The 24,947-nt window shown below is 40.7% G+C and overlaps 1 protein-coding gene across 1 annotated transcript in view; it reads left to right on the plus strand.

Moving 5' to 3' along the window:
* Window positions 1–24,947, plus strand: part of gsg1l2b (gsg1-like 2b) — a 187,226-nt gene that overhangs the window by 18,151 nt on the left and 144,128 nt on the right. Inside the window, exon 3 of the mRNA XM_059948841.1 lies at window positions 8,228–8,380. Within this exon, the coding sequence (XP_059804824.1) occupies window positions 8,228–8,380 (153 nt within the window). The remainder of the gene's footprint in view (window positions 1–8,227; window positions 8,381–24,947) is intronic.

Consider the following 24,947-nt stretch of genomic DNA (forward strand, 5'->3'; position numbering starts at 1 on the left):
ACAAACTTGACCATTTTTCAAATCATCCTCTTCCCCACTGAGCTTGGACAATGATCTTGACAGGCTCGTGTCTCACCTTCTCTTACTCTCCCTTAGTCATCTTTGAAAGTACCCCCAGTCACCTCCCCGTGTCAACACACACTACTCACTGCCCCTCTCCATCCCTCATCTCACACCTTATTGCCACTTGTATGTTTTGCTTTACAGAAGAATGCCAAAATTGGACATTTTGTGTTTAAGTGGCTTTTGTTTGCCCTGCTAATGGGAAAAAGATAAAATGAATCATGAATGAGTAATACACAATTCTAATTTTTGGTTCCATATATTTAATTTCTATTTTTAATCAGAATTTGACCAAATTGAGTATTTTTGATTCTGAAGTAAACTTTGAAGAGGTTCATCCATTTTTGATCTCCATGAATTTCAATTAAAGCAGAAGCTCCAATAAAACAGAATTATATTAATATTCATTATGGGCAGATTCAAGCTTTAATTGTTGTTTTCTGCATATCTATCACTTTTACAGCCTATATCACTATCACGTCACCAACCAACCACCCTCCATAGAAAATCCATTGATCAGTAATCTATTTGACCACATATGCATCTTAAAGCAAAATAATCCCACGGGGTTGGCCTTCTAACATAGATTTATATCAGCAAAAGCAAACTTAATAGAGGTGAAGTTAATAAAGAAATTTTAATAGAGCTGTACAGGATAGTAAGAGGCATAGATCGAGTGGATAGCAAGAGATTTTTTTTCCCAGTGCAGAAATGCTAGTAAGAGTGGGCTTAATTTTAAGATGATTGGATGAAAGTATGGTGGGGAGGAGAATATCAGAGGTATTTTTTTTACAGAGAGACTGGTGAGTGCATGGAACACCCTGCTAGGGGTAGTTGTAGAAGCAGATATATTGCTGGCATTTAGATTGGCACGTGGATGATGGAAAGAACAGAGGGTTATATAGGAGGGAAGGGTTAGATTTATCTAAGAGTAGGTTAGAAGTTTGGCACAACATTGTGGGCTGAAGGGCCTGTACTGTGCTGTTATGTTCTATACTCTATGTTCTAATATTTCAAGTACTCTGTCAGGGGTGTTTCATTGTTTCTTGGTTGTTTAAGAATCAAAATATCAAATGCAATAGTTTCAATGATCAAAAAACTTAATTGTTCCATTTTCTGTTCCAAACAGAACATCCCATCTTTCCTGGTTTTCCTGCAAAAATGAATCCCTATCCCATAGCTCCATACTGCTAAATCCGCTAAAGCATTTTCTATGGAGCTTTCATGCCCTCCTTAAAAAGTACAGTTTAGTACAGTGCTCCCAACCAAAGCTTTGTGAAAATTTAATGTTACTTCCTTAGTTTTATACTTTGTCTCCATTAATTAAATCTGCTCTTTCACCTTGAAAATAATTTGCGTGTATGTACCCTAAGGCAACTTTGTTCTTATCTGTGACAGCTTCAACAGTCTTAGACCTGCTGAAGTCTTTTGCTCTTTGCAGTAAATGCAACAATTTCACATTCAGTTTTGGAGAGCCGAGATACTAATGAGTTCTCTTATCCCTGGAGCTTTACCTCATTGTAACTCATAAATTGCAGAAGAGGATGAGGGAAAATAGAAATAATTGTTGCCTGGTTTGGAGAACAAGTCATATGAAGCAAGGTTAGCAGAGCTGGGACTTTTCTCTTTGGAGTGTAGAAGAATGAGAGGGGACTTGATAGAGGTCTACAAGATTATGAGAGGCATAGATAGGGTGGATAGTCAGTACCTGTTTCCCAGGGCACCAATAGCAAACACCAGAGGGCAGGAGGGAAGATTAGGGGAGACATCAGGGGTAAGTTTTTTTACACAGAGGGTTGTGAGTGCCTGGAATGACTTGCCAGGGATGGTGGTGGAGGCTAAAGCATTAGGGGTATTTAAGAGCCTCTTGGACAGGCACAGGGATGAAAGAAAAATGGAGGGTTATAGGGTAGTGTGGGTTTAGTATTTTTTTAAGGATTATATGGGTCGGCACAACACGGAGGGCTGAAAGGCCTGTACTGTGCTGTAGTGTTCTATGGTTCTATAATTTCAAAGGATATCTTTAGGGTAACACGTACATACATTGATAAAGTAGTGATGCCCTTTACGCAGGGAAGATGGCCTAGCAGATTCACACAATCGCAGTTGACATTTCAATGCTGCATTGAGGATGCCAGATTGTCAGTGTCACTGTTCATTTGAAGGTTTAATTACTGAGGATCCACATGACTGTTCAGACGGATAAAAAAAAAGATTCTACTCAAGTAGGGCTGAAGAACAGGAAGTTGTCATGGTTTTCCACACCTCATTTATCCTCTGCTGAATATAATCAGTATAGGTTAATTGGCCACAACTCATTACTGTCTGTGGGATTCTGCTGTGTACAAATTAGCTGCTTCACTTCCCTACAGAACAGAAGTGACCTTACGCATCTTTTTGGAGGCCCTATTGATCTGACTGACCAGAACGCCTACACATCACACAATGTTAAATACAACTGCTTACACTGACACTAGATGCCTCCTTCCAAATCACTGTACAATGTTCATCTCCAGTGACATCACACAGCGTGTTTTACCATCACCTGAACCAAATTCCTTTCACTCTGATGGCATAAGCCTTAGGTATCTGGATGCTGAGATTGACTTTGATGTTTGTAGAAATACCACATCTATAACCAAGGAGCTCAGAGCTCTATTTTCCACCCACAAACCCACACTGCTAATATCCTCACTCCTCCCCCATCATCTCACCATCACCTTGTCTTAAAAGCCTCTCCTAGCCTGTCCCCATCCCCATAAATCATCCCAAAAGATACCCACCTAACTCTCCCCTAAATTCTTCTTTGACCATCTCTCAGATCACTTCCTCTTCATGAACTTATGTCATTTAACCTCACAGACCCATGCTTCAAATTCTCCTAACTCTTCTCCTTTATCTTTCAAATTATCTTAGTCACCTTCCCACTCCAACTCATTTCCCCCAGTGCCGATCTCCATCCCTCAAGCAACTTTCCCATTATCTTCCTTAATGACTTCTCCAAATCATCATGCAGTTGCCCAGCGTGTCATCCCCCAAACTCCACCTGTCCCCCCAAACTCTCAAATCACTCTATCATAATTGTCCTGGCTTATTTCCCAAGCTATTTCCATAGGCTATACGATCAGTCAGCTCTTCATCTCTTTGGCCTCACTGACTTCACATCAATCACTGGAGGAGCAATACCTCATATTCTACGTATTTGGTTAGTCTCAAACTATATGGCATGAACATCAATTTCTCTAACTTCTGGTAACCACTCTCCTCTGCCCTCCCACTCCCCCTTCTTCTTCATCTGATAGCCCTCTCAGCCCCTTCTCTTCTGTCTTCCAACCTCAGGATCTGTCCATCACCTCTCTGCAGTTCTCCACCTTCCCTTCATCCCTATGAGATTCTTCCTTCAGCCCTTTACCTCTTCCACCTCTCTCCTTTTAGCTTCTCACAACTTTCACCCCTCGCTCACTCACTCACCTTCCCCCTCAGCTGAACTTAACTGTCACCTGCTAGATTGAACTCTTCCTCTTCCCAAACCTTCTCATTCTGGCTTCTGCCTCCTTCCATTCCAGTCCTGATGAAGGATCATGGCCTGAAATGTCAACTGTTTATTTCTCTCCATAGATGCTGCCTGGCTTGCTGATTTCCACTAGCATTTTTTGTGTCGCTCCCAGTCATCTCTGTGCCCCCAACCCCAGCATCTCCCTGATCTCCCTTTTCAATGATCTCTCTGTGTTGTCTTGATCACCCTCTAACCTGCATTCACCCTCATTTTATTCTTGATGGATCCTTATTCTGCAGCCCACCCCATCATCCAATCATGAAGGGGCCTTGAGAATGACAGAGTGTCAAGGATTGGGAACCTTCAACAATAAAGGTGCGGGTTCCTTGTACATTGTCAATATAATATACATAGTAATGTCTATTTGCGGATTTTAAAAAATGAACTACATTCCTGGAGAACAACTCCATGCACAATGTCAATGATCACTCCCTGATAAAGATTAGTTCTTTCTCTGTGCCCTATAGTACTGCAGTGCAGAATGCCAACTTGTACTGTAGGTATTAGTCCATGACCAGTCTACTCCTGTACTCGGCCAAGAAGGAGAATGTAAAACAACAAGAAATTGATAGGGCAGAGTTTTTACGCTGAACTAAGTCAAGTTCAATATTGGTGTGAAGTGATTCATATTAACTGACTACATCTAGGAGGCAGTCTCAGACTTTTTTGTCTTCTCACCAATTTCTGAACATGTACACTCAATACAAATCAACCATGTCAGAATTCCTGGTTCTTCAATAACCTAAGTTGTTTTTCTTTACTTTTTAAAAGCTGGCGCCTATTTGTGTGACATCTCACAAGTCTGTGTAGATTTCTTCTCCCTTTGCTCATCTCTGCCATCCCCTCCCTCACCTGTTGTGTATCTAGTATTTCAGTAATATTTGAGTAATCTTGTGTATATATATATATATATATATATATATATATATATAGCTTGATTTATATATATATACAGCTTGATTAAGCACTCTTGTTTGTTTAAATAATTCATTATGGGTTACATGCATAAATACATGAATTGCATATATTATCACATTACCACGTGATATGAGTGAGCCTCACTGAAAGTGAACTCAAAGTTAACCCACATTTTCAGACTCTCATGTCTTCCTTTGAATGTGCTTAATGTTTTGAAGTTACAAAACATAACACCACCTGCCCTTCATTTCCACCCCATCTGGTTCTATCTATCACCTACAATCCTCTGCACCTATCCCTCCATTTCTTTCCTGATGTTATATACTGGCAATCTTACCTGTTTGCTCTCAGGACCCCATATACCTGATGCAGGCTCTGGCCTTCATTGATGCTGCTTGAACCATTGTGTTCTTCCAGCGTTCTGCTTTTTGTTCTAGATTTCAACATTTGCAGTCTAGTTTGTCTTTTTTGGATTCACTACTATGATGGATAATACTAGTCCATCTGTAGTTCTTACAGCAAAGTATTTGCATTTGGAATTGCGTTTGGTTTTTGTTAATTTATCCTAAACAGTTCCCAAACCTGTCAAATAAAAAGGCCAATCCTGAAAATATTTTACCTTTCCTTTGTCTTCCTCTTGTTGATGGTGTAAACCCTATCTACACACATTAAGTGTTGACTATTTAACCTTGCTGTAGCTATTCAGCTGTAAGTGTTGTGATAAAACAGCTCTATCCTCATTCATCCAGTGAGGATACACTTGTGTCTTGATGAGATGACTGGATACCTAACAAGGTTCAAGCACTTAAGCTCCTTTTCTGTTCACTAACTAAAAATATTGCCCCTAGCCCTGCCCTGATTGAGATCTGCCAGCTCAGTAGATGCCAAGTACTCTCCCTGTTTCAGTTAATACATGGGATTAGTTACTTTAATTACTCCAAAATTATCTGGAAGCTCCTAACCTGCTGCTATCAATACACAAACACCAAAAAGGAAGTTTGAAAAGAAAAGCGTAAAATTTTATTTGGAATAATTGTAATTCCCTTAAGTCTCAGTTTGTTGAATCATCAATTCTTTGGGCAGTAATCCTGCAGCTTATCTTCCAAGGTGCTCCTGTCCAAGCCTGCTCTGCTGAACTGGATAATCACAAGGAAGGAGCATGACAAAAAAAGGAATAGAAATTCATTTATTTTCTGTACAATAGAAGAATCATGCTTGCAATTGTTTGGTATGAAAACATAGGAATCTAAATAAAACAAGCCATTGTGTTTACAGGATTTTAAAGCTGCTCATACTGAAATCAACATTATGGGGGATTGTGTGTGTGCAAACTTTTCATGCAATGTTAGACATGTTCTTTTTTAAGAATGGTTAACATCAAGGCTGACCACATTTCCCCTAGGAACCAAAAATAAATGAAGTGTAACTGGTACTTGACAGCAATAGAAGCAAAACACTCTATGGTATAAAATATTATCTATGTGGCCTAAAAATAACAGGTCATAACAAATAATTCACATACAGATTGTTATTTTCCTAACCAACACATTTAGTGATAAAACCAAGAGAGGACCTGGTGCTGAAGGGACAGATTGATGCCATTAGTGTAAGGGAGCTGAATTAAAATAGGCAGCACCCTAGGTTGGTTAATGAAGGTTCACCTTCTCAGCACAACTGGCTCTGGGAAACTTGTCCAAACCCAAGTATAAAGCAGAAAATTCTGCAAGCACACAATTGATCAGGCAGCGTTTATGGACAGAGAAACAGAATTAGTATCCTGGGTCAAAAATCCTTTGCCAAAAATGGAAAGAGAATTTGTTGGCTTTAAACTTCAAGGAGGATGGGAGAGGACAGTGAAGCCCCACCATCTCTGAAATTTAAAATAAAACTCTTTTCTCTCCTCTTATTTCTGACAGTCTTTGACCAGAAACATAACCCCGATCTCTCTTCCACAGATACAACCTGGCTCACTTTTTAGCTCACTGCTAAAAACTGTTAGCAGTTTTTTGTTTGCTTCCGTTTCATCTTTCCAGGACCTGCACTTGTTTTGATTTTCACTTTCTGTCCAAAATCAAGTGTCCCAATAATCTCACACCAGCGGCTTCAGATAAATGGACTCTAAAGCTGATAAAAAGAAAGATAATCCAGAATAGACTTGTAAGAAATCTCTTTTGAAAGGGAGCATTCACACAATGGCACAGTTAATAGAGCCACTAGCTGACAGCTCTAGAGACCCAGGTTCAGTCTTGGCCTTGGGTGCTGTCTGTGCAGTTCACACATTCTCCCTGTAACTATCTGGGTTTGTTTTGGGGAACCTCATTTCTTTATAATCACAAAGATGTACAATTTGTTAGGTAAATTGCCCCTGGTGTATGGAGTGACAGAAGGAGGGGTAGATAATGGGGATGTGGTAAAATGAAAAGTGGGATTAATAGATGATTGATGGTCATTGTAGAAATGGTGGACCAGTTTTGTACTGCATGTCTCTGTGACTCTAGATCTGTTGCTGAATCTGAAATTTTAATTAGAAATTCAAGGCGGATGTGCACATCTTTGATTTGAACCATTTCACAAAAAAAGTCATGTTTCAGAAAGCAAGTGCATTTCCACTGAGCTAAACTGGATTCAAGCTAACATTCCAGTTCTCTTGGGCACTGGGAATGAATGAATTAGTTATGTGATAGCAAGTTCCAAGTTGCGGTAAGCTTAAAGACATGAGCTTAAAGTTAGAACTCTGCAATTATATCTTCAGCCTCTTGGGCTTTTGCTGCCTGGTTTGGTCCAAATTCCATCATGCAGGGCGTGATGGTCCCTGCTCAAATAAAAACAAAATGTGAGTTTGATCTCTTTCCCTGAATTGCTAAGCTCAGAGTCCTATATTGGGGAGGCTGTGATTGATCATCTTGTGTTTAGAAAACACTAAATGCATGCATCAAGCTGATAATTTAATACTTATGAACAGAGTGCGTCTGGATGCACATAAATCTTGGAACATCTCATTGTGTTCCTGGATTGTGACACTAAAATGCAGATTGCAAGACTGTATACTGACAGCTGTGACATCCTGCAGTAGATAATGCATGTGCTGAAAAGAACAATGTGCAAAGTGAGCAATGCTGCAGTCATACATTGCAAGTTAAGCTCATGATTTTTTGCTGTGAATTTTTTTAGAACAGTGCTATAGTCGCGTATAATCTCTGTGTTTTATAAAAGGCAAATGAATTTCTGAGCTTTCATGATATTTTAAGCAATTTTCCCCCAGTGATTTTCTTTCTATCTTTTCTCAAAGGTAATGAGCTTTGTTGGTGGATGATTTGACAGGCATTATCACCTCTGTAGAGTGATCATTATTTTGGATGTTAGCTGATCAATTCATGGTGGTGGTTTATAGGAGTAACTACAGCCAAGGTCAGCCCACATCTATTAGAAGCCACAGAAATAGTCATCAGATCAGACATTGCCTGGGAGGAGAGGGACATTTAGCATCTCATCAAGTTTCACCAGTAGCTTTCCCTGATTTTAACAACCTTGCTATTGGAAGAAGGATATATAATAATAAATAACAGATCAGAAAAAAATGGTTCACTTGATTAGTAGCTTAACGATGTCTAGTTAGCATCTGCTTTTAATCTGATGATTCCTTACACTGTAGGTACAATTATTTCTCTCATTCATCTGTTTTTTTTTTAGGTGTTCTCTGGTTGTCCATTGTGGCTGAAATCCTTTATATTCTCTTGCTGATCGTTGGCCTCAGTCTCATGTGTATAGAGATCTGCCACTACACAAATGTGATCGATGGGTTAAAACTGAATGCCTTTGCTGCTATCTTTACAGTTCTATCAGGTAATTGTTACTTAAACATTATGTATTTGTCCCTTGGGGAACATTGAGATCAATATATATTTTATTTATGTTCTGAGTTTGAAGTTTGGTATGGTTTTGGACAAATTACAGCAGCAATTACTCTGAATATGTAGCTTGTGCTGTAGGTATTCAGAAATTAACTAGTTACTGAGCGTGTGCATCAAAATAATTTGTAAAATTGAAAGAAAAGAGTATATACATAGTTTGGATATCAAGACATATATTTCAATGCTTAATAGGTAAAAAAGATATAGAGAGGTAGGATAATATATAAGGCATGTGGTTTTAATGAGATTGTCTGTGAAACATTGTAACAGAATCTGCTTGCAACCTGATAATTGAATGATAAGAATTGATGTATGAATAGGGACACATACAGATTTGAGCTACTAATGGAAATATATGACAAACTGATTTAAGAAATTATTCTTAAATTTGCAATCATCAACTATGTCAGATGATTTTTTGAATTAAATTTTCCCAATTTTAGTGCTGTAAATCTGAAATATAAAAAAAAATGATGCAGATACTCAGCAGGCCAAGCTGCATCTGTGAAGAGAGAAGCAAAGTTAACATTTATCAATCTTTCAGCAGAGCTATCCTAAAATTTTAACTCTGTTTCTCCCTCTACAGGTATTGCCTGATCTGTTGACTACCCTCAGTATTTTCTAATTTTCTTAACGCTTGTTGAACAATTGGGAAACTAAAACTTGCATGTTCCTTCTCAAGATTAGTCAAAATTTTGTATGTATCAACATTTTTACCCTTCACTCTATAAAATAAAGACAATTGTCAGTTGTAGCTAACAATGAGCATACATTATTACATACAGAAAAGCATTAACTTTCTGACTTCCTCCCAGCCTCCAAAGCCAGAGATCTTTGGGGTTAATATCCTCACAGAAATGAACAATCAATCACATACTTAAATTCTTAAAGTGGTGCAGTTTTGAATAGCAGTCTTTGTCAACAATGAGTATTACATATGACATATATGTTGTCGTTTTGTGTCTTTACTTTGTATACATATTAAATTGGTCTAAACATACAGATTTAAACATCAAATGAGTTTCCTCTTGATGAATATGATCCTTGTGCACATGGTCATGGGTATTAATTCGAGGAAGATAGTAAATTCCTTGTTGGCAGTAAATCAGTCATTGCACCACACACACAACAGGTACTGTTAAATGAATTTTGTAGTCAGATACTTGTAACTACAGGGGTCAACCTAATATTGTACAGGTCATAGTTGGAGTGTTAGATTAAGTATTGATTGTCATTACTATTTCAACAACAGATATTATGGAATGGAATATGAATAATTAAGTAAACAGAATTTACCCTCAGCTAGTTAGAAAGAACTTGGCCTTTGGTTTCTTTTGTCAAATGGCAATACACAGTATTGCTGCTGTTTGATCTCTGATAGGGAAATTCAATTCCAATTTTAGCCCGTGCTTGACATTGCAATCTTAAAGACACAAATGAGGTTGAATTGCTGAAATGTTTGAGCCTACCAAGGCAGTTGGATGAGAGTGGACATAAAAAGATTTTGAAAATATTGTTCTTTTTAACACAGCAAAGTGGCCAGTAGTTTGATAGGTAAGTAATGAATTCTTCAGTGTAGCATTTGGAGAAATAACAGTGCTGGTGATCTGGAAGACGGAGACCAAAAAAATAACACCACACTTACAATAGTGGGTGACTTATCGAGGTTAATGAAATGCTGATATGATACATCATGCAGAATATTTGATCAATTTGCTCAAGACTCAAGATTCAAGATTGTTTAATGTCATTTCCTGTACTCAAATGTAATAGAGATGAAATAATTGTTACTCCGGATCTGAGGCAGTACAAAAAAAAAGCCCAAAAGATAAAGAACAAATAATATTAATAATAATAAACTGAATAAATATTGTGCACAGAACGAATTGCTGGCAAGGAAAGCACCACTTCCCCCCACCCCCTCGGGAGCAGACGCTTCGCCTGGCTGAAACTGAAGCGAGGAAGACCCTTGCCAGGGTTAACCTACTCAAAGATGTGGGGCCCGATAATATACTAGGTCAGGTTCTGAAAGACTGCACAGCCAAGTAAATGGAGGTGCTGATGTATATCTCACTGGAACGAACCACTGCCCCCTTGATTTTCAAAGCGACAGTCATCATTCTAGTGCCAAAGGAGACAATAGCAGCCTGCCTAAATGACTACCATCTGGTGGCATTAACATCAACCGTAATGAAGTGCTTCAAATGGCTGATCATGGAGCACGTTAAAGCCTTTCTCCCGGCTACATCAGAACCTTTCCAGTTTGCTTATCGTTCAAATCTGTCCAGTGATAATGCAGTAGCCTCTGCCCTCCACTCCGTCCTGTCCCACCTGGAAAATGGGGTCTCATAGCCAGACTGCAGTTCGACATTCAACACCATCATACCCCAGAAACTAGTCGGGAAGCTGTCATTGCTGGGTCTCAACACCTCACTCTGCAATTAGATGCCAGGCTTCTTAACAGTAAGGCTACAGACAGTCTGTGTGGGCACCAATGTTTCTTATACCGTTATGCTGAGCACTGGCACTCCCCAAGGCTGTGTGCTCAGCCTGCTGCTGTTCACAGTTCTGACGCACGACTGTGTCGCTCGATCCAGCTCAGACCGTGTCATCAAGTTTGTGGATGATACAACAGTAGTTGGCTTTGTCAAGAATGATGATGAGACGGAGTGTAGAGAGGAAGTGGAGCAGCTGGTGGATTGGTGCGAGAAGAACAACCTAAGCCTGAACGTGGGGAAGTCAAAGGAAATCATTGTGGACTTCAGGAAGGTGCAAATGAACCATCCCCCTCCCTGAATAGGTGACTCCTCCTTAGAGAGAGTTAAGTGCTCACATCATGGATGACCTCACCTGGTCCCATAACATCACTTCCCTGAACATAAAGGCACACTAGTACCTCCATTTCCTAAGAAGATTGAGGCAAACCAGGGTTCCACCACTCCCCCCCCCCACCATATTAACTGTGTTTTACAGACAAACCATTGAGAGCATCCTGAGAAGTTGCATCTCCATCTGGTATGGAAGCAGTCGAGCATCGGACCAGAAGTCCCTACAGAAGACTCTGAGAACTGCTGAGAGGATTGTAGTAGTCTCCCTACTATCCATCGAGGATATTTCTCAGGAGTGCTGCATACACAGGGCCCTTGGCATTATTAAGGATCCCACCCGTCCATCCAGCATTCTCTTTGACTTCCTACCATCAGGCAGGAGACTACGACACATAAATACAAGAACAGTCAGGATGAGAAACAGTTTCTTCCCCCAGGCCATTTGGCTTCTGAACTCCCTCACACATTGTATTCGAAATGTGACTAGTTAATGGGTTCTGTACCTTTCAATAGTTAATATTAATGCACTTTAGTTTGTTATTTCTATGCGATTCATCTGTAGATTTTATCCATACCTTCATAAGTTATCATGTGCTATGTGTGTGTTTTACACCATGGTTGGGATAAACATTGTTTAGTTTCTATATACATTATATTGTTTTATACACTGTATACATGTATATAGTTAAATGACAATAAATTTGACTTGACTTGAAATATATACACGTAAGAGAGCATATATGCAAGATCGATTATATGTCCAGAAAGTGAAGCTAGGTAGAGGAGTGTCTGTACATAAGGTGATTGACAGGAGCTTGGATGGGTGGGTTAGTAGGTGGAGGAGTTGATCAGCCTTATTGCCCAAGGAAAGTAACTATTTTTGAGTCTGGAAGGACTGGCATAATGCTACATAGCCTCCTCCTTGATGCAAGTTGGAGAAGCAGTCCATGATCAGGATATTCTGGCTCTGTTCTGGCACCTTTCTGTATACACAGCCTTGATGGCAGGTGGGCTGTGCTGGTGTTGCATTAGGAAGCTTTGACTACCAGATGTAGAGACCCCCTGGCCACCACAGAGCCGTTTCCGTACCATGCTGTGATACGGCTCATTAGGTTGCTCCCTACTGCATATCCGTAGATTGACGTGAGTATGGACGTGCAAAGTCCAGCTCTCTTCAGCCTCCTCAGAAAGAGGAAGCATTGGTGAGCTTTCCTAACTGTAGGATGCGTTCCGGATCATGAGAGATTGTATGAGATGTTTCCGCTGCTGTGCTGCCAACGTAAAGGGGTGTGTGAGTGATGTGAATTTCCCTGAGGTCGATAACCATCTACTTTGTATTCTTAACATTAAGGAAGAGGTTATCTTCCTGGTACCAGCCCTGAAGCTCTTCCACTTCCTCTCTATACACCATCTCATCGTTGTTGGTGATGAGCCCCACCACTGTCATGTCATTGGCGATCTTGACAACGTGTTTGGCCACGCAGTCGTGTGTGAGTAGAATGTGCGGTAGTGAACTCTGCAAACAGCCCTGGGGGGTGGGGTGGGCACCTGTTTTGAGGATGATGGGGAGGAAGGAGTGGTTGTGCATCCTGACTATCTGAGGTCTCTACACTCGGAAGTCCAAAACCCAGTTGCACAGTGCTGTCTTTCGAACAAGGAGCAGGAGTTTGTTTGGCAAGGTCTGTGGGACAATTGTTTTGATGCCAAACTGAAATCCAGAAACAGCAGTCTGACAAAAGGGTCTTTGTTTTCTAGGTGTGTCAGAGCCAGGTGCATGACAGGAGCTATGGCACCTGCTGAAGTGTGGTTCTGTCAGTAAGACTGTCCAATGTGCAAGGAATGGAGTTTTTGATATGTGCCAGCATCAGCTGTTTATCCAGTAAAAAGGCTCCATTAATTTGAAGCCTAAACATCATGGATGTATCAGATTTACCCCCAGTCGATTTAATTTGGATCTGCTCTGCTTCTTACTGTAGGGAGCTTTTTGATTAATGTATTGCTCAGTAATGTCTCTCTTATATTATGTTTACTGAGGTCAATGGTTCAATAGCTTAATTTAATATCAGAGAATGTTTACAGTATGCAATGTGAAATTCTTACTCTTCACTGACATCCATGAAACAGAAGAAAAACCCCAAAGAATGACTAACAAGAAAACATTAGAAAACCCAAAGCCCTCCTCCTACCCCTCTCCCTAGAGACCTTGATCTAAAGTCCATCAAAACATCATTGTCCATTAGTGAGACATCTCACTAATGAGGCAGAGACTCCTGCCACAGTGAGAGGGGAGCCCAACAGCTCACTGTTTTGATGGTAGAGTAGTCTGCAGTGTCACTTATTTCGACAGCAGTGTACACTGCTGTCTTGAAGTTTCAATCTCCCGCAACATGCCCGTCAACAACACTGACGAGGAATTGGGCCATCCATGGGACTGCACACTGAAGCGCATGTTTTGCAGGTTGTTCCTGGAGATCAAAACGCTAGGCTGCTCAGCAAACTCCAAGAGCAAGAACCCATGGCCAAGAAGAACCACAGTCTGAGTGCAACTGTAGATCACAGACTCTGTCAGGTCTCTAGTCACCTTGTATATTAAAGAGTACATTAAAAGAACACCAAGATTAATTGTAGAGTACTCCAGCAAACTTATACTTATGTAGATTCCTATTCTTCCTCAATAAATCTGTGTATCTAGCAGATACTTTTATGCTTAGTAAGTTGAAAACAATAAACTAATTCAAAGGAAGACACATGAGTTTGAAAATGCAGGTCTAACTTCATGGCTATTTTAAGCAAGGCACACATGTGTCACATAGTAGCATGATGACTTATGCAATTCATGTATCTATACATATATCTTGTAATGAATTGCTTAAGCGAACTTCTTCGGTTGTCCATCGAGATCCGATGACGACGTCAACTCCTTTAACAGTGAGATCTTTGATGACTATACAGTCCTATCCTGGACCCACATGCTCTATTGCAATTCATGGATTTACACATATAACTTGTAATGAATTGCTTAAGCAAACACAAATGCTTAATCAACATATATATTAAAACTTACTCAAATATTACTTGAATATTAAATATACGACACTTACTGAACCCACATTCATCCCCACAGCATGTATATTCTACCTTACAAATGCATTGACTCAGTACATTAGTTTGTTAAAAGAATATATATACGGTGGATATATAATGGATTCCAGTTAATTGGAACAAACCAAGACCAGTGCATCGTGGCTCAATTAAGCTGCTGCCCCAATTAGCCGAAGTTTCATGGAAATAGTTAAAAATGTACAACAATGACAAACTGAGCAATAAATTATGTATTTAAATAAAATACAAATAAATTAGAAGACAACCAATACTTCTGCAGTATTACTAACTGTGTATTAGTTCCAAATAGTTTTCGATGGAGGAATTCATCCACATCACATTCTTTTGACTGCAAATGAACAAAATCACACAGACACAGTGCAGATAACTGACTGCCTTCATACACTACTGTCAATGAGTGCATTCTCCAAATCTTCAATGTCATTGTAACATTCAAGATGGTTGTCAATACCTTCATATTCTTTGTACATTTATAGTTTCTAACTTGTTGAAGTGGTGAAATTGTTCCATTTTCACTCCCAGCTGTTTTTGTTACCTCCAAGCCTGAATGCTTGAAACCATAGTGAGCACAGTTCTGTATTGTCTTACTGCTTATTTCCCAGCAAATATTAGTGACAAGAATCACTGCTTTTTGAACATAAATACAGCAACTTATGCTATTTAAAAACTGCTCATTCAAAGCATGGTGTAGTGTCTAACGGCACACAAGTACACACGACTGACACTATTTAGTAACATCCTCCTGCCCAAATGAAGCAGCCTGGTGTCCCAAATAAACAAAGGGAATTCCAGCTATCTTCTTGATTAGTTTTTGTTTTTTAAGAGTTGTACCAAATAAGCGGCTGCCCGACTAACCGATGCCTAATTAACCGGAATGCACTGTATATGTATTTGCAAGAATAGTTTATTTTTGCCTGAGCTTCACAACTATAAACTATTCTTTAGCTCTCTTTCTAGTTTCTGAGGCACAGTTTGAAACATTTACAGCTAAGTGTTTTACATATCCTAAACAATTTCCAAACATGCTTTATTTTAATATAGCATGAAATAACTTGATATCACTTGGATATCATGTGCCTCTACTCCAGCCAATTTCTAAAGGTCTAGCCAAACAATTAATCAGATTTGCTCTTGCCATGATTTCTTCAAAGACTGGAATATCCGTGCTCAAACCAGCACTGACCGAAAGTAAACTGCTGTTGGCACCATATTGAGGAGGAAGGCCAACAACTGTGATTGCATTCATAGCCATTGATCAATCATTCAGCATGGCTGTAATAGTCAACACATTTTCATCCACATCAATAAATTCAGAATGATTTTTGAAGTAGAAAAAGATGGATGAAAGAAAAACAATGCAGATTCTGTAATCTACTATCAAAACCATAAATGCTAGGAACATTCAGCAGGTCAGGCTGTAATCTGAGGAGAGTGAACACGAGTTGACATGTCTGATTGGAGTTCCTTCATCATCATAGTAAACGAGATAGAAGGGTAATGCATACAAAATGCAGGAGGAACTCACCAAGTTAGGCAACATCTATGGAGGGAAATAAACTGTTAGCCTTTTGGGCTGAGAACCTTCATGAGGACTGGAAAGGAATTGGGCAGAAGCCACAATTATTCAGTGGGAAGGAATACAAGCTGGCAGGTGATACGTGAGACCAGGTGAAGAAGAAAGAGGGAGGTGGGTAGCATAGTAATAGATGAAGTAAGAAGCTGGGAGTAGATAAGTGAATAAGATAAAGAGCTGGAGATGAAGGAATCTTCATCTAAGAGACAGTGGACCATGGAAGAAAGGGAAGGAGGAGGAAAACAGAGGGATGTGATGTGAAGAGAAGGGGTGAGAGGGTAACCAGAATGGGAAATAGAAAAAAAGAGGAGACCTGGCAGTAAAATGATTGGAAGTCAGAAAATTGATATTCGTGCCATTAGATTTGAGGCTACCAAGATAGAATATAAAGGGTTGTTCATCCAACCTTAGTTTGATCTTGTCATGGTAGCAGTGGATGTTTTATTTTATGTACTTCATTGAGATACAGTACAGAATAGGCCCTTCTGGCCCTTCAATCAATCAGCCCAGCAACCCTGATTTAACCCTAGCCTAATCACAGGACAATTTACTATGAACAATGTAGCCACCAGTTCATCTTTGGACTTTAGGAGGAAACTGAAGCACCCAGAAGAAACTTACACAATCATGGGGAGAAACTCTTTGCTGTTGGTGGTGGGAATTGAACCCAGTTCACTGGCACTATAAAGCACTGTGCTAATCACTATGCTACTGTGCTACCCAACGTGGTATGATGAATGTTTCGGAATGGGAATGGGAAGCTGAATTGAAATGGGTAGCAACTGGGAGTTCCTGCCTTTTTCAGCAGACAGAGTGAAGGTGCCCCAAAGGAAAGAGAAAACCAGTCCTCCAATCTGTGTCAGGTCTCAGAGGTGTAGATAGGATACCACAGACAGCATCAGAGAAGGATCTTCAATCTAAAACATTAAGACTGCTTTGCTTTCTGCAGATGTTTCCAAGCTTGTTGAGTGTTCCAAACTCTTTTTGCCTTATGTTAAAACACAATTTGAATTGTATTATTTTTATTCTGTTTATTAAGGCAGTAGGTGCCCCAGATAGGGAGGGAACTGTGGTTTCCCTTCTAGTGTCTATTAACATGGGTTCTATTAACACTTTGTTTTCTAAAAAGATCATGAAGCATCAAGTTTTGTGCCTCTTTCCAGACTTCCTAAAGAACATTGGATTAAAAACATCAGAATCCAACAATTTAGTGTAGTAGCAAGTCTAGTTGCGTAGATTTAAGGACTTGGAAGAATTGCAGACAAAGTGGAAATTTTTAGTGCACGAACAAAGGAAGTATGAAGTTGTCTGAGAAAACTTGATTTTGGCTTGAATACATCATTGGATGGGAATTAGAAGTGAGAAGCTGCAACACTGTTATTTTTAATAAAACAAGAATATAAATATTAAATACTCAAGAAAAACTTGGATGAGACATGGATGAGAGGGTTATGGAGGGATATGGGCCAGGTGCAGGTCAGTGGGACTAGGCAGAAAAATGATTTTGTACAGCCAAGGGCCAAAAGGCCTGTTTCTGTGCTGTAATGTTCTATGGTTCTATAGTTCTATGGTTCTAAACAGAAATGAATTAGACTGAGCGGAACTGTGAATATCTGGCAGAGCCAAACAGGCCTTTAATAGCTTGTATATGATAATTAACCATAGGTAACGTTTCCAGTAGAAGGTCTTTTTTGTTGCTAATTTTTTTAATTAAGAGTAAAGCTTTATGATCTCAATCCAACAAGGCAACCTTTAGTATTCAGGTCTTCTCAATGACAGTTCACCATCATCAGACCACAGAGGTCTTCATTTGGCTAATTATGCCTATTCCTATATTAGTGCCAATGCTAAGAAGATTTTAGATGGAGCTCCAGGTGTTTAATGCCAACACTACACAATAATTTTAGATCACAATCAAAGTTATCATTCCATTTCATTTATTTTCTGTGTGATGGAATAAAAGATTTTAATGGAATGGTTAGTTATCCTGACACTTCTCAGATATTACATTTTCTATAAATTGATGTTTATTGCCAGAATCACACAACCATTTCAGATTGCATCCAAGAAATTTTTGTTCAAAATCACCCGCCTTGAATACAGGTTACTTTATTAGGGAATGATCCGAATTGGTAGCATTCTTGATTTCGCGATGATAAGTTTTGGGTTTAAGTCCCATTGCAGACACATGAGCAAATGATCCATCATTTAACTTTAAGGGATAAGAGAAGCAGTTCTGCATGAAATGTTAAAGCAAGACAGAAAAAAATCCATATTAATATATCTATGGGTGGTCTGCGAGCTAACATTTGTTTTGTACACCAACCCAAAGGCCAAATGATCGAGTCATAATCATCTTGCTTTTTGAGGAACTTTGCTGTTGCAAAAAAGGTGACTGGATTCTGCATGAGCCTCCATACTTCATAAAACACAAAACTGCTGGAAAGCATTTCAAAATGTCCTGCAGTGAAAAGTGCTGCATATCTGTATACATTTATTTCCTTCTTTCCCGGTACCTCATGGCTGAGCAATCAGTGTCTCTATTTCTATTGCTACTTCCACTCTAGGGTCTGTGTGGTCTGCTCTAATACTTCATGGTTCAATGCCTTTCTTTTTGCTATCCCATTAGTGTTTGCAGCAAAGGCTCTTTATTCATTTGCATTCATTCCTGCACAGATTTCTCAGCAAATGTTGCACTCTTTAAATCTGAGCTCAGTATCATATTTGTCATTTTAGTTTCCTTCAATGGTATGAAGTGGTGGAAGAATTTATGCACAGAATTATGATCTGATAGCTGTGGCACACAGACTCCTGGCCTTTTCCATTTTTATACCAGCCTAAAGGGGACAGTGAACAGCTCCCATAACCCGTTGGATGAAAAGTGCCCTTCCATTGGTACATGCATTCCACTGGATGTCAACGTAAATTTCAAACCCAGACATTGGAGTTATAATCAAACCCTATATCTTTTTGGGCAACTGTGCGAATTATACCGTTATTGCAGCTATATAGGACCCTGGTCAGGCCCCACTTGGAGTACTGTACTCAGTTCTGGTCGCCTCACTACAAGAAGGATGTGGAAACCATAGAACGGGTGCAGAGGAGATTTACAAGGATGTTGCCTGGATTGGGGAGCATGCCTTATGAGAATAGGTTGAGTGAACTCGGCCTTTTCTCCTTGGAGCGACAGAGAATGAGAGGTGACCTGATAGAGCTGTTCAAGATGATGAGAGGCATTGATCGTGTGGATAGTCAGAGGCTTTTTCCCAGGACTGAAATGACTAGCACGAGAGGGCATAGTTTTAAGTTGCTGGGGAGCAGGTACAGAGGAGATGTCAGGGGTACTTTTTTACTCAGAGAGTGGTGAGTACATAGAATGGGCTGCCAGTGGTGGTGGTGGAGGCGGAAACAATAGGGTCTTTTAAGAGACTCTTGGATAGGTGCATGGAGCTTAGAAAAATAGAGGGCTATGGGTAAAGCCTAGGTAGTTCTAAGGTAAGGACTTGTTCGGCACAGCTTTGTGGGTTGAAGGGCCTGTACTGTGCTGTAGGTTTTCTATGTTTTTAAAGTCTGACTACCCCAACTGTACTGAATACAGTGTCTGGGTTTCCTCCCAATCTCTATTCCATTTTCTGCTAAGGCACCAATGCCTTATCCTTGGTGCTATTAATTTATTACTACCTCATATCAAGTCACACATTTTAAAGTAATTGAGATCCAGAACCCTTGTGAATACTGAATTAATAAAAATGTTAAGCATCTGATGGTGCATACCCTTTATTCCTCTAAATACAGGAGCAGCAAACTAATTATTTAATAATGAATCTATTCCAAACTGAGATTTCAACCATTATCCCAATGCACTCGTCTTTTATCTTGCCTATTTGGAAATATCTGCAGGCATATCAGAAACAGGTTAATGATCAATAAAGCACAAGTTCTTTCAGGCATAACATCAGGACCATATTTGTTCAGGATTTCTGATATCAATTTTACATTCCTGTATTCCTTGTTTAGTATTATTAACAAACAGCTTTTGAATTATTAAGTGTAAGGAATCCTTTGAGACTTCAATGAATCTACAACAAAGAAACTAAATATTTGTTTCCTCTGGATAAGTGGGAAGCACATTAAAACTATTAACTATATAGCTAGTCCTTTGAATTAATAAAATATTCTCAATCCTAAACCTCCATCTTTATTCCTCTGCTCTCCGCTCCCTCCGCACCAATCCCAACCTCACTATAAAACTCGCTGATAAGGGGGGAGCTGTTGTTGTCTGGCGTACTGACCTCTACCGTGCCGAGGCACAGCGACAACTCTCTGATACCTCCTCTTATTTACCCCTTGATCATGACCCCACTAAGGAGCACCAGGCCACAGTCTCCTAATCCATCACCAACCTTATCAGCTCTGGGGATCTCCCATCCACTGCCACCAACCTCATAGTTCCCACACCCTGCACTTCCCATTTCTATCTCCTACCCAAGATCCACAAACCTGCCTGTCCAGGTAGACCCATTGTCTCAGCTTGCTCCTGCCCCACTGAACTCATTTCTGCATACCTTGACACTGTTTTATCCCCCCTTGTTCAATCCCTTCCCACCTATGTTTGTGACACTTCTCACACTTTGAATTTTTTCAATGATTTTAAGTTCCCTGGCTCCCACCGCCTTATTTTCACCATGGATGTCCAGCCCCTATATACCTCCATCCCCCACCAAGAAGGTCTCAAAGTTCTTTGCTTCTTTTTGGATACCAGACCTAACCAATTCCCCCCTACCACCACTCTCCTCCATCTAGTGGAATTAGTTCTTACTCTCAATAATTTCTCCTTTGGCTCCTCCCACTTCCTCCAAACCAAGGGTGTAGCCATGGGCACCATGGGTCCCAGTTATGCCTGCCTTTTTGTTGGCTTTGTGGAACAGTCCATGTTCCAAGTCTATATGGGTATCCATCCCCCTCTTTTCCTTTGCTACATCGATGACTGCATTGGCACTGCCTCCTGCATGCATGCTGAGCTCGTTGACTTCATTAACTTTGCCTCCAACTTTCACCCTGCCCTCAAATTTACCTGGTCCATTTCCGACACCTCCCTCCCCTTTCTTGATCTTTCTGTCTCCATCTCTGGAGATGGCTTATCTACTGATATCTACTATAAGCCCACAGACTCTCACAGCTACCTAGACTATTCCTCTTCCCACCCTGTCTCTTGCAAAAATGCTATCCCCTTCTCACAATTCCTCCGTCTCCGCCACATCTGCTCTCAGGATGAGGATTTTCATTCCAGGACGAAGGAGATGTCTTCCTTTTTTAAATAAAGGGGCTTCCCTTCTTCCACCATCAACTCTGCTCTCAAACACATCTCTCCCATTTCCCGCACATCTGCCCTCACCCCATCCACCTGCCACCCCACTCAGGATAGAGTTCCCCTTGTCCTTACCTACCACCCCACCCCCCTTTCTGCTTTTCACAGGGATCACTCCCTACGCAACTCCCTTGTCCATTCGTCCCTCCCTCCCTTCCCACCGATCTCCCTCCTGGCACTTATCCCTGTAAGCAGAACAAGTGCTACACCTGCCCTTACACTTCCTCGCTCACCACCATTCAGGTCCCCAGACAGTCCTTCCAGGTGAGGCGACACTTCACCTGTGAGTCAGCTGGTGAGGTATACTGCATCCGGTGCTCCCGGTGTGGTCTTTTATATATTGGTGAGACCCGACGCAGACTGGGAGACCGTTTCGCTGAACACCTACGCTCTGTCTGCCAGAGAAAGCAGGATCTCCCAGTGGCCACTCATTTTAATTCCACGTCCCATTCCCATTCTAATATGTCTATCCACAGCCTCCTCTATTGTCAAGATGAAGCCACACTCAGGTTGGAGGAACAACACCTTATATACCGGCTGGGTAGCCTCCAACCTGATGGCATGAACATTGACTTCTCTAACTTCTGTTAATGCCCCTCCTCCCCTTCTTACCCCATCCCTGATATATTTAGTTTTTTTCCCCCTTTTTTTTCTCTCTTTCTGCCCATCACTCTGCCTGTTCTCCATCTCCCTCTGGTACTCCCCTCCCCTTTTCTTTCTCCCTAGGCCTCCCGTCCCATGATCCTTTCCCTTCTCCAGCTCTGTATTCCTTTTGCCAATCACCTTTCCGGCTCTCAGCTTCACCCCACCCCCTCTGGTCTTCTCCTATCATTTTGCACTTTCCCCTCCCCCTCCTACTTTCAAATCTCTTACTATCTTTCAGTTAGTCCTGATGAAGGGTTTCGGCCTGAAATGTCGACAGTGCTTCTCCCTATAGATGCTGCCTGGCCTGCCATGTTCTACCAGCATTTTGTGTGTGGTGCTGGAATATTCCTTGTTAAGTGTCACTGATACTTTTAGTGTTATTTTGTCACTGAGAAGATGATTGTTCTTTGCTCATTTAAAGTCACCTCTGAGAAGGGGCATATAGTTTATGGTTGGATAGTAATTATGGACTAATGATCTAAAGATATGAATTCAGGTTTCTATCCTGGCAGATGTGGAATTTGATTGATTATTTTGTTGAATAAATTGATGATAAGTTACCAGAAGTAACAATGACCACACCGATGTCTTGTTCCATAAAATAAAACATATTCTTTAACTTTTGCCTTCAGAGCAGGAATTATGTCAAATTGGCCTACATATGAGCCAAGTTCCCGGTAGCGTGGCTGATGCTAAATTCCCATCTGAAGCAACCCAGAAAACTTGTGGTTAATTGCACATAACTGCATATACTACATCTCATGGTCTACAGTAGTTCAAGGAGGCATTTCATTACCACCTCCTGAAGGGTGATTAGGGGCAGGTAATAAATATTGAACTTGGCAATAATGTCCACATCCCTCATAAAATATTCATCATACACTGCTTAAATAGTGTGTCATCAATCTACTTTCATAGTCCTGTCAAGTATGAAGTTCAAGGATGTTAACCCAACAATGATGAAGGAATTGCGATTATTCTGAGGAAAACTGAAAAAAGAGGAAGTACTAGGGACAGAAAGAGGTAGCACAGAAGCACTGCAAGCAAGGACATCAGAGATGGCAAAATGAAGACTGGAAAGAATGACCTCCCTCACACCGGGAGATGTCATTTGGAGATGCACTGTGATATATTCATAAATTGCAGATTAAGGTATCACCATAACACAGGAAATCAAATTGAATGTTTACAAAACAAAAACAAGGGGCTACACTAGAATGAAGCTGTGACATGGAAAATGTATAAAACTCCAGCTGCTGGAATCTGTAACAGAAGCAGAAGTGCAGAAAGAACTCATGCAGTCAGGCAGCATGTGTGGAAAGGGAAATCAGAGACCTTCCTCAGTGGAGGGGTGTCAGCTTGTAAAGTGCAGCTGGAGGGAGAAGTCAAGTGTAAGACAAAAGTCTAAGTAGAGATCAGTTAAAACAGATCAGGTGATGAGCAACGTGAGTTGCATTGAGGCATTTATGGAACTGGAGGGAGAAAGGGACTTGGCACTGAGAGGACAGTCTGACTAAAGCTGCAAAATTAAGTATTCATTCCAGAGGGTTGCGAAGCGCCTGGGTGTAAGATAAGGTGTGGTTCCTCACCTTAACTTTGGGCCTCACTATGGCAGTAAAGGGGAATGCTGAGAGACAGTTTGGAAGAGGAGTGGGACTAAGAATTAAAGGTTATGCAACAGAAAGCTAAGATTAGCTTGCGGCCCGAGTGTGTGTGCTTTGCATTTGTGTTTGGTTTCTCTAACATAGAATGGTTTAACCAATGCACCTCCTTTTATCATTCTTACTAATCTGAATAACTTCACACTTATCCACATCCTACTTATCCACTTTGCTGCTTTTTTTTGTCCTTTTTCTCAATCACCTTGAACTCTTTGTATCCTCCTCATAACTCACAATGCTGCCCATCACACAGTTTAGTGTTACAGGCAAACTTTTAAATTATTATATTGTGATCCTCATTCAGAGCTCCAATCCCTCTGGTACCCATGAATCATCAGAATTAGGCTTAATATCACTGGTATATGTTGTGTAATTTGCTGTTTTGCAGCAGCAGTGCATAATAATAAAAGCTACAAATTACAATAAGGAGTTTATATTAAAATAGTGAAATCAAATAAGTAGTACAAAAAGATATAGAAAGAAAAGAATTACTGAGGTAGTGTTTGCGGGTTCATTGTCCACTCAGAAATCTGATGATGGAGGGGGAAACTCAGTTCCTGAAACATTGGTGTGAGTGTGTGTGTGTCTTCAGGCTCTTGTGCCCCCCTCCTTGATGATAGCAATGAGAAAAGGGCGTATCCTGGGTAATGGGAGTCCTTAATGATGGATGCTGCCTTTCTGAGGCATTGCCCTTTGAAGCTGTCTTTGATGATGGGGATGCTAGTGCCCAGGATAGAACTTTCAGTGGTGTTTTCCGATCCTGTACAATGGCTCCTCCAGACCAAAGAGTGGTCCATAAGCTTTCTTAACTACCCTATCGACATGTGAGGCAACTTTCAGGGGTCTGTAGACATGTACCCCCAGATCCCTCTGCTCCTCCACACTACCAAGTATCCTGCCATTTACTTTGTACTCTGCCTTGGAGTTTGTCCTTCCAAAGTGTACGACCTTACACTTCTCCGGGTTGAACTCCATCTGCCACTGCTCAGCCCACTTCTGCATCCTATCAATGTCTCTCTGCAATCTTTGACAATCCTCCACACTATCTACAACACCACCAACCTTTGTGTCATCTGCAAACTTGCCAACCCACCCTTCTACCCCCACATCCAGGTCATTAATAAAACTCACGAAAAATAGAAATCCCAGAACAGATCCTTGTGGGACACCACTAGTCACAACCCTCCAATCTGAAGGTACTCCCTCCACCACAACCCTCTGCCTTCTGCAGGCAAGCCAATTCTGAATTCACCTGGCCAAACTTCCCTGGATCCCATGCCTTCTCACTTTCTGAATAAGCC

The sequence above is a fragment of the Hypanus sabinus genome, chromosome 23, assembly GCF_030144855.1.
Source record: "Hypanus sabinus isolate sHypSab1 chromosome 23, sHypSab1.hap1, whole genome shotgun sequence".
NCBI classification, from domain to species: Eukaryota; Metazoa; Chordata; class Chondrichthyes; order Myliobatiformes; family Dasyatidae; genus Hypanus; species Hypanus sabinus.